Here is an 11,519-nt window from a genome sequence, read left to right as displayed (position 1 = left end):
ATAAACAAAGATCAGCTGTTCCCAGCAAAATCAAACGGAAGTGTTTTCAACCAGCAAATTTGAGCACGTGTTCGTGACACCGCTCGGCGAGGGCTCAATGGACTAGTGCACGCGTTCACTCGTTGACGTTTGAACGGTGCCGTGTTATTTACGTGACCATGGTAACAAGTGAATTCGGCACCGCTCAAACGTCAATTAGTGAACTCGTGCACTGGTCCATGAACCAATGCACGAGTTCACGAATTTGACGTTTGGGTGGTGCCGAATTCACTGGTTTCCATGGTCACATAAATAACACGGCACCGCTTAAACGTCAAATAGTGAACCCGTGCATAGGTCCATACTGGATCGGCTGTCAAAATTACTTTGGTAAAAAAGAGAACTTTTACTTGAGCGCTTTACGATTCAGGTGCAAAGGGTGATTAAAGTATTTTGGACAGACCGTTACGCGTATATAATTTGGCCATTTACGGCAAAATCAAATAGAGGTGGCCAAATTATATACGCGTAACGCTATGTCTAAAATACATAAAACACCCTATGATTCGATGTGATGCAAAAGCAATATTTTTTTGCTGAGAGGTTCATGTCAGGGTTTGAACAAAGACAAATTAAAGACCCCGATGTCCCTTGCAGTTGCCCAAAATTTTATGGCTCATAAGGTAATCTAGAATGCCGTTCAAAGTGTACTGCGATCTGTCAAACTTGGGTACCTTTTGCACTACCGAGGGACCAAATGCAGTACTAGAAGTGGTACCCAATCTGAGCCCGAGTGCGACGGACCTGGTTTGAACTTCTTGCGCATGATCGGTTTAAACATAAAGTGGAATAAGAAAAAAAAACTGTGATTGCTGAATCACAGAAAAAGAAGACCGTCTTCGCGAGTCTCGTCTCAGGTTTACAGCTATGTGTAGTATATTTTTGAATCGGGTGACCACATCCCCTCTCCGAACTTGTAAAAATCACTTGCTTCGACTCTGGGACATCGTGATGCTCGAAAAAGCATTACGTGTGGCTGGCAACGCTGACGAAAGCTGCGCAGAAAGCTCACCACTCAAAAGAGCGCGCACAGCGCATGGGTGCGAGTGAAACAGTCGTTCAATGTTTACATCCCATCTTCGCAAGACGGAGTGTGGTGAAGCGAGACGGCATACGGAGCAGCTGACAGTTCTACAGCCGCTGAACACTGATGGGGTGCTGATACGAGCGGGCCAGCCAATCATCGCCAGTCGGTTGTCAGACGAAGTTGACGATCTGCGTTCCGTTTGATTCTTTAGCCCAATCATCAGCCGAAAGAAAATCATGGAAATTTTGTGATCATTTTTGTGGAAATTTAGGTGGAAGTCGGTGGTTATTGTGCAGAACAATAGTTTCTTGTGTTAATGGTGTTGAGTTGCGATTGAATTGTGAGGAAGAGGTAAATTTATTTCGTTATTTCAGTGGAATTCGGCACAAACATGAGACTAACCTAGAAACAAAATAAAGGTGGGATAATGAGCGGAAAAGGAGATTTTCTCAAGATTTCTGAATGAAAACTTATCTGAAAAGTTTGGAATTTTGTTAATCGAACATCAGTTGAGGCAAAGGTGTTATAAAATTTAGAGTCAGTGCGAAAAAAATCCGTTCACTTAGGAATTTTGACAGTGACATCAGTGTGAAAGTGCGGGAAAGTTTCCCGGTATAAATCCGGTTCGATCAGTTGGAAAAGGCTCATTTTCCAAGGGAAATTGATTATTTTGGCCAAATGGGGGAACATATTCAGCATGATTAGTGTGACCGTGAAACTTTGTGAGCAAAGTGGTTTTATCAATCAGTAATTGGCTTCGAATAGTGATATTCGATTACGTGTCTACTTTATATGGCCTTTAATTTTTGGCGGGAGACCGTTTTTCAAAGCTAAATTTCAACTACTTCCGGACATTGGAGCTCGAAGAAAGTTATATTTTCGTGTTGCGGCTGAAGAGCACTATCCAGTGATGTGAAAAAAGTGGCAATTTTCCGAGATTTTCCTGAAAAGTTTACGCGCCAAAATTGACCTAACTTCACAAGTGAACATCTTCCTCTTTTTACATTCTTCGAGAGCTGCGCAAGCAGCTTAGCGGTTCATCGGAGAAGAAGAGGTGAAAACTCATTTGGTGCTAGAACTTCGAACGTGTTGCCTCGTTGAAGTGGAATTGTGCGGAAGCTTTCGGAGCAAGTGCGTGGACGGATTAAGCCGGTTTGGTGGAAAAACGGTTCCCAAGTTAGGGCACTATCCTAATCCGTAGGAATTTGCACTGCCAGTGGCCTACCTCGAGCCTGAAACCCGAAAATTCGAGGGTAGTTCCCGTGCGGGAACACGGTCAGCCATTTAATTTTTCCACCTCCTTCATTCTCCTGCCTTTCTTCTTGTTTCGTCGAGAGTTTGTCCGTGTGTGTGGTGGGGTTCGAAATTCCTGTAGAGTTTTTAACCATATCTTGGTGCCGGTTCTCTAGGAATTTTACCGGGAATAAGAAGTACCTACGCTTGAGTCGAGCATCAGCAGCGGGAGAAACCGCCTCGGGAGTTGTCCGGCCAGGAAAAGCAGTCCGCGTTGTGCTCATGTAAAAGTGGATTACTATACTGAACCAGACAGTAGTTCCGGGGTTAGGCGTTTGGTGGAAACGGTCCAAGCGAGCGCCCCGGCCTTATCGTAGAGGTGTTGGCCACTCGAAGGAGTAAGCAGTGAATCCGAGATCCGTGGACGATGGATTTGTATAGGTAAGCTGGAGACAACCGTCATCAGGGATTTGAAACTTTGAATGTGATCCTGTTTTCTACCTGAGGGTGGTCCTTTTTCCTTTTGGTCGAGTCCTTCGTCTTTTGGGACCATGGGAAATAAATTGAAGGCAACGTTGAATTGAATAGACGTGCGAAAGTTTTTCCCAGTGGAGGTATTCAGTTCGTTTTTTTGGGTATATTATATGAAATTTAAGGATTGATCCTATGTATACCTAACATGTCTACGTTTTCAGAATTGAATGGTTTTCATAAAACCATAGGAAAACTTACCCTATTCCTTTTGAAACCCTTAGTATTTGAAGTTCTGGCAGTAAAATTCATCGTTGAAAAAGAACAATTACAATTTATGCCTGAACATTTTCACCCTAAGTGAACACGATATCTGAGACCTACCTCACTTCCAATTCAATAATAAATTTGTGGGATGTCCTTTGTTATTCGACAATATCTCAATGACCTGCAGAAAGATTCCGCGATAAAATGGTTCACTAGCAAATCTACTGGCAATTTGCCTATTCCAGAATGTTATGGTCCTTTGTAACGCTCAGTAATCATTCTCTATGAAGTAATGAACACTAGCAATAGCCATGCACTGACATTTGACATATGAACTCTGTTTCAGATATAATTCCAACTTTTTCAGAAAAACACATTAAATTACTGCAATCATTAAGGTGAAGATGAATCGAAGTCACACTTGAAATGTTCAAGAGCACAAATCTAGAGAACAAAATAATCGATCAAGCTGAACATTTGATTTAATGGTCACAGCCTGGTTCTCTAGATTTGTGTTCTTGAAACTTTCAGGTTTGCCTTTGATTTATATTCACTTACAAAAAATACTTACCGAAGAATTTTATATATTTGTAAATCGGATCAGATAAAGTGTCTTTTTTTTCGTGGTCAGCATCATACTCAAGAGCAATAACGTACATTGACTTAATCATATAAAGGAATTTTTCCTCCAATACTAAAATGTGTTTCTAGCTAATCACATCAACCCAAATTGACTTGCTGTATTGCAATCCAATAGTTTGTAACCGTTTATTTGTTCGAATAACTGTTGTTTTGCGGAAAAAGAAATTTTTCGAAGAAAAAGATTTCGCCATCATCGATTGTTATTCCTCAAACGGTTATTTGTTTACAAACATTGAGCTGTCAGTGGGAACCACTTCCCAATGGGAACCAGAGATGTTTGCTCGTTATTTTTCAATGGGGTTGTATGGGCGGTGTCAGGAGGCTGTTATTGTTCAAACAGTAATGTACCAATAACATATAAAGACAAAATTTGATCAATTATTGATAAAAAATATATACCTACTATAGTTAAATTAATATTGCGACTAAAAAGCTTAATTCAAAACAATAGACAATCTCCAGGAATTCAAAGCAATTATGGGAATTATCTATTGTATTTTTCGTTGAATTATGCGTCAGTAATAAAAAAATGAACTTGTTATAGACAATAAGAAGACCTTTCTCATCATTGCGGTGACGTCTACGGCTTTCATGCAAAGCTATACTGAAGGTACCATCAGGCTTGCTCTCAGCTTTTCCAGTTGGGTCGTAATGCCAGAAAAAATACATTTTTGACGAAAAATGGTAATGAAATCAAACTTGTAGTGGAATTATTATGTTGATTGTTTTCAATATTTGATATTTCGACTATCTTGCCCAATTTAACTGAACATATCGGTTTGTTTCATTATTGCAGCTAGACGATTATAGATAGGTCAAGAGTTGTTATGAATGAAATTCTGAAATGAAAGCGCTGAGACAGAAGACGGCAGACTTGCGAATGACTGACGTCTCTTGAGCACCGTCAAAATTGAGTTTTTTCTAGTTTATAAATGTCAAAATTATCAAACAAATTTCTTACCAAACTTCTACTCTTACTAGAGTTTCTGCCGAATCGAATTTGGATTTCCAGAGAAGCTTCTGGCCTACTTCTGAAGCAGTTTTGTTCAGATTCATCCAGAAGGTAGTTAGAAAATTACTTCTAGCTTTCTGTCGAAGATACATCTAGAACTTTTGTTAGCAATTCATTCAAAATTTCGTCAGTAACAACAGTATTAAACAATATCAGAAATTCAACCCGGAATTCTAAGCTTTTAAAAGAACCATGGCAAAACTATAGATGCTGAATTTTCACCAAAATATTCAGCCGCCAGAAATGAATGTGAAAAAAGTGACTTAAATGATTTTGAGTGACCAGACATAGCTATTCCAATAAATTGTATACAATATTCTTTCAGTACCAAAATGATGACCAATTTACTAGAAAGTGACAATTACCTTCTTCAAAACTCCTCTGCAGTTCATCGCTTGACTCTTAATAACTGCATTTCAAGCTTCTAGCGATCGCAAAACGGTGACGAGGTGATTCAAGCATCTTCAATCTAGTAGGCAACTGAAACGCGGAAACACATGGAATGATCACCAAATTTGAGAATAAAAGGGTTGTTGCTGGTAGAGAGCTCTTAGTCCATAATTTCCCAACTTTGAGATGCGATCTGTTTTTTTTTGCTAGTTGTAACCTCTCTAACTCGATATTTTCATGAAATTTTCTAAATCTTCTCCAGATATTTGTATGATAAACCCATTTCAGGGTGATACAATTTCATAATTTTGATGCCGAATAGTAGGTAATTATGGTAAATGTGTCAATAGTTATTAATGAAACAGTTACAAAATGAAGCACGAATCTTTATTTTTCTGCAGTGAAATTTACCGAGTTAGATAAATACAACGAGTTGCACATACATTTTTTTTTGGCCATTCTGAAGTTTGTCTTTATTTATTTATTTTTGATTATTTCTAGAAGCATTGATCCTGTTTTCACTCAGAATCAGATGTAGAGTCCAGAGCAATTCGATGGAGACACTCTGTTATAATTTGCCATCTTCCAAAACAGAACTACTTACTATGTACCTTTAAGCACCGTTCTGAAACAGTGCTGAAAAGTAGTACTGCTTTTGTTGCTGGGAATTATAAAATTAGTATTATTGTTCATATCAATATTACTATTTCTAGAAAACTTATTCAAGTAGCATCAGGTCAGAAAAGTAAACAGAATTAGTTTATCGATCCTACGTGTTTTGCAGACGAATTCTACACGTTCTGCTATGAACCAACTCAATTTTTCACTTTTAACACGTTCATTTACCACCAGATTCACAAAACGACGTCAGTAAAATTTTAACTTTCGCAACCTAAGCACAATTTTCACCGCTCCATTATATGGAGGGACCAAGTGATTTAACCACGAATAAAAACAAAACACTACTTGAATCGATTTTATACTAGTACAAAAACGTCGTAGTATCATTTTGTCATCAAAGTTTTGTACGAACCAATAAAAACTACCAAGTTTTTGAACGCGAGTTGATTACATGCAAAATTTAAGCGATGTACACGACGAGAAAATGTTGAAAAGGTGATTCATTCTGAAACAGTTTTAGAAGACAGGTTGTGATTCTTCTCAATTAATTTTCTCGAAACCGTATGGGAGTTACTTACGTCGATTTGAAAATGTAATCGAGAGTTGATAGTTTTAATTTCAAGCACTATGAGCTAAACTAGAAATGTTTGCCAGGAAGTGCACGACAGCCTGACATTGACTAACTTTTTTTAATGAAATGTTTGCAGGAATCCTAATGGAATCGGGGTAATAAATTAACAGTTTCTTGAAAGTTCTTTGAAAGATCACTTGCAAGGTAGTTGGTAGATAGCTATTTTTTTTAAATAGATTTTAGAAAAAAAATTGGCTGATTTTTCTTGATAATTTTAGAGGTTGGCGAAAAGTTGAACCAAATAAAACAAATTGACAAATTTTCTGGGGAGGTCTGCTGAAATCCTGGACAGATTCATTAAACATTCCGTTTGGTGGAATCCTGGAATAAATGATGATACTGATTCTTGTTGAAGTCCTGTCTAGATTACTAGTTTGGCAAGTCCTTGATCTATGACAAAGTTCTAATAACGCTTCTGGCGAGATTTCTGCAGATATACAGTGAATTCTTCCAACCATTCCCAAAAAACTTTTTGCAAGATCTTTGATGGGTAAACATACAACAAGCTCTTTTTTTGCATTATTGTACAGTTTTTTGTTAAGATCTTAACGAGATTTTTGACAAACACGATGATTGATCGTTTGGAAGATGCTCTTTTGGATTTATGTATAAAAGCCAGCTTCATATGAGAACAATAAAATGTTTTTTGGCATGTTAAAAAGATCTCGCTTTGGATTCAACAAGAGATTCACCAGATCAAACGTTTTATCAGGAACCAGCCAGGCTATGTCTAATGTATAATTACGAAGGAATTCTTAGGAGAGAATAGGTTGGTAATTGAACATCGTTAGATACACAGAGCAGAAATTTGTTCATACAATTCCAAAATCACTCTGTAATATCTATAAATTCTTGGAAATGGATGGTTTTTTAGATATTTCAACAAATAGTTTTTATTTTTTTTTTCAAATCTATTTTGAAGTTCAAACCGTTTTGAAGTCACATAATTTAAAAATTTCGTCGAAAATAATTCATAAATAACTTAAGGGGGTTGGATCCGTTATTGATTTCGGAATTTTCAAAAGCAGTTTTTTCGTTCAAAATCAAGAAAATTTACAGGAAAATTTGTTCACTGTATTCTATTCTCGAACCGAAACACAGTGAACATATTTTAATCGAATAGTTTTCAGTTTTTAACAGAAAAACTGCTTTTAAAGTTTCGATAATGACGATAATTACGATGACGGAGCGTTGGACGTTAAATCAAATTCTCCACATTTGACCATTTTGGATGAAATAAAGCGAACAATATGAAGTCGCAGGATCTTTTTGTCATCTGCTGCTAATTTTAGATATCCGGGAAAAATCCGGGAATTTTAAAACTGATTTTGAATGGACAACCTGAATATCGAATCGCGAAGAGTTTACTGTAATTATAACTTTTCTTCTCTTGAATTCAGCGATTTCAAACAGATTTATCTTTCAAATTTCCAATGTAGGCAGGAATTAAGTAAATGTAAACCGAGTTTATCGAATCTAGTACACGACACTGAAGAAGGCATGTTGAAGGATACAAACTCTAGTGGAATTAAATGGTATAGTACTAAATTTGGCTTGCATTTACTTATATGTATTCCGCTAATATAAACAATAAACCATAGAAGAAGAATGTCGCTGGTGTCGCTGTCGGAACATCTTTTGCTGGCGAAGATAGGCGGGGCTATAAATGTCAACATTTTTTATGTATGTAGTTTGACACTTATGTACCCAACATGATTCTGAGCGAATACAAAGGGAACACCAGCGACATTCTTCTTCTATGATTTATTATTAATATTGTTCCGCTAAACATGCTACCCGCTTCAACGCTCCTTTTCCTCTCCCATGGCGTATGTTTTGTTATTTTCTCATACATTTTTAAAAAACTTCTTTTTTCAAAATTTGTGTCGATTTTGGTCGTTGGTCATCTGGTTCCGGAGATAATTTGAAATTTCTTGGGGATGACACACTTAGGCCACAGAATTTTTGTCATGTTTTATAATTCGCGCTTCAAAACAATACTTTTTTGAAAGGCTTAGTGTAAATTGGTGCAAACGGCTTTTCTAGTAGCACTTTAGCCTATAAATATATTAAAACTAAAAAGTACATCAGTTAGAAAGTTTCCTTTTAAGAAAACTTAATCGATTGTTTATTTTAGAAAAGCTCCTGAATTGTATGGCTCATTTAATTTTTGGGTAAATTGACCAAAACTAGTGATTAAAGAATTTTTTTTTGGGTGGTGTCGGTCTACCAAGGAACATCGGAATATGTTAAAAACTGTGTAACAACCCGCCCAAACAGTGTTACAATTTCCTTATAGATTTTTGTCCAGCCATGGAGATCGCCAACGATTCAATACTAATCGATATCGATCGCTATTGAAATTCACTCACTAACCAGTTGACCGGCAAATGATCAAAATCAACACATATTTTAACAATAAACGAGTGTTTTTAGAACGTGAGAAAAAATTGTACAATTACATTATATTTATGTTATATTACATTATGTATAAAAGAAAATTCTCGCGATTTAAATATTATTTGTGGTAAAAAGATACTGCCCGCAGAGATGTTAATTATCTTTTGACGACCTTCCTCGAAAATTGCACTGCTCAAACACCCCCGAAAAGATATTTTGTAGTGTTGTCATTCGTGTGCAAAACCACATCGCCGCCGCACCTCTATTGGTTGACAGCGCGCCAGAACTTTAATCATTGGCTTTCTTTTCCCTCCTATTTTTTTGTAGGTACCAAAACGAAACGCCAACATCAACCACCAGAGGCAGCCAGCAAAATATTGGCGCTCGATTTGTTCCCCCTTTTCGGAGTGTGGCAATGTTTTTGTTGCGTTACTGCTTTTATATGGATTCGCGCGCGCGTTGACTTCCTCTTCCTCGCCACATATCGATACATGATAGTGAATAGAAGAAGCCTAGCAGGGCAATAAGGCGCAGACGATGGAGTTTTCCGCGCGCGCGATTTCCCGCTCTTGGATTTGTGCTCTTTTGCTCTGCCTCTCCATCGCGGTATTTGCCGCTTTCGTGTATTTAAATACGTCACGCGAACGCGAAAAACGCGACCCAGGGCATTTAAATCTCACCCCCGAAACATCAAGAAGACGAACGAGTTGAGTTGGGGCACGATTCGCTCACATCGCAGCAGCCTATACAAAAGCGACGGAGAGAGAGAGCAAAGTGGAGCGCGCACTCTTTTCGCGCTTGTTTTGCTCCCTTCTTGATCGCATTCGCTTTACGAGTTCAAAATTCGCCACGGAAAAATATGAATGAAGTAGGCTAGTGGATAATTAGGCGCGAGAGCTTTTTATTATAGTTCCTAGTGGTCGTAAAAGGTCCTAAAGTGTTCCCAAGTAACTATGCTGCAAAGGCTGCAATTTATGCATATAAAGTTACCATTACTGTAAGTACAAATAAAGTTAATTTAAAGTGGAAAAGGGGTCCACAAAAGTCGTGTTAATGCTATAAATTATAATTTTATTGTGGTTCTAGTGGGACCCTTTAAATCAACTCTAATTGTACTTATAAAGTAATGGTGTATAGGGCTTGAAAGTAATAGTTATTTGGGATTGTTTCTAAAACACTTAAAAATAGGAAAGATGTCAAAACAGCGAGCGAAATCGAATCGCTGCGCGCGCTAAACGTGGATCTCTTTCATCCCTTTCATCTTCTCGTTTGCTCCACACCTTGCAAAGAGGAGGGGTTATCGCGCGGGTTCAGGAAGATCTCGGGGGCCTCCCGCAGCGTTTGTTTTCGCGCCTTCTTTGTCTTGCGCCTGTGATGGGTTGGTCTCATTCGTTCTCCCGCCAAAGTTGTTGACCGATCATATGATTGCCGCCTCCCACTCCACCGTGTCTGCCACATGGTTCAATGTGCTTTGCTTTGATTTGTATGGAGCCGCGTGGTAGTCTGTTGTCGATAAGTGAACAAATTCCCATTAAATCAACAGATGAATTTAAGGATGGTGAAGCACAAGGATCTTGTGATAATATTATGAGCATGTTTATTAACTTGAGAATTCTTATTTCTGCTAGACGGCTTGTTCTGTATAGTATACTCTCTCAAAAAAGTTACACTAATTCGAGCTCTTCTTGGCCAACACACAATGTATGTTATTTTCACACATCCTGAAAAATCGATTTGTGCATATACTTTGCAAAATAAAAGAAGAAGAAATCGTCCCAGGAGCAGATTTTTAGCATGTTTAAATTTAACACATAATGAGTTGGTCCACAAGAGGTCAAATTTGACATTCATCAACACAATTTTGTGTTAATCTATCTGACCTTGTAGGGGTCGTCCAAAAACTACATGGTGCTACTTAAATCAGTTTTAGAACCGTCTCCTTCATGAGGATTAGACTGGCCCTTAAACAAAAAAAGTTGTAAAATTCGACGGGGCACCCCCTAGATATGTGCCTTAGGGTAAGAAAAATGCTCTCTCAAAATTTCAACTCATTTGGTTGCTCCCCCAGCTGGCGCATTCAATTCGAAGTTTGTATGGAATATATTGAAAATTGACCCTATGTCACTGCTTCGTTCCGTATACTAGTTGTTCGCGTTCAATTGAGCCCAGAATGACGAATTCAATAGTTGAAACCCTATTGAACATAGTTGGAGAAGGTTGTATCTGGATTTAAGCTCATTTTCATTAACCTTTCAGTTGTTGAAAGTGAGGCTAAGATCAGCACTCCCGTACAATCACTTATATGCATGCACCTTGTACCGCAGCTCGCCCAACGTCATAGGTGGCTATGATGCGCTTAGTGGCTACCACCCGACTATGTTGCAGAAATACTAAGCAGTATTGCAAATCTACTTCAGATGGCTAAAAAACCAACTTTCTCAATGTTAATCATCATACAATCTTCTACAATATTGTTCACTATGGTATCAAGTAGTGTTTTTGACATTCTGAGTTCAATTGAACGCGATCAACAATTTTTCTGACCCGAACAGGAGACGATGTTCTATTTCCCATATATTTGAGCTGAAATTTCCAAATTAACTTCAATTCAATTGCGCCAGCTCATGGAACGACCAAATGAGCTGAAATTTTCAGGAAGTCTTCCTCTAACCCTATGGAATAATCCTGGGGGGTGCCCCGTGGAATTATACAACTTTATTTTTCTCACATACTGAGCTGGGCCAGTCTAATGAGGATTACCGTGGTATTTTGACTAACCCATCCCC

General features: G+C 38.1%; 1 protein-coding gene across 3 annotated transcripts in view; it reads left to right on the top strand.

The window, feature by feature from the left end:
* The first annotated feature begins 1,182 nt into the window (after positions 1–1,182).
* The window catches only part of LOC5571432 (G1/S-specific cyclin-E), a 31,009-nt gene continuing 20,672 nt past the window's right edge, over positions 1,183–11,519 (top strand). The window contains exons 1-2 of one of the 3 annotated variants that reach the window (XM_001659634.2): positions 1,183–1,417; positions 2,476–2,740. In XM_001659634.2, the coding sequence (XP_001659684.1) occupies positions 2,727–2,740 (14 nt within the window). In that variant the 5' untranslated portion in view covers positions 1,183–1,417; positions 2,476–2,726. Of the gene's footprint in view, positions 1,418–1,456; positions 2,342–2,475; positions 2,741–11,519 lie in introns of those variants that run through there. The other 2 variants (XM_021845052.1, XM_021845051.1) reach the window with 2 other exon arrangements.

The sequence above is a fragment of the Aedes aegypti genome, chromosome 2 (assembly GCF_002204515.2).
Source record: "Aedes aegypti strain LVP_AGWG chromosome 2, AaegL5.0 Primary Assembly, whole genome shotgun sequence".
Taxonomy (NCBI): domain Eukaryota; kingdom Metazoa; phylum Arthropoda; class Insecta; order Diptera; family Culicidae; genus Aedes; species Aedes aegypti.
The sequence above is the reverse complement of the archived record's forward strand: the minus strand, read 5'-3'. Positions and strand labels throughout refer to the sequence as shown.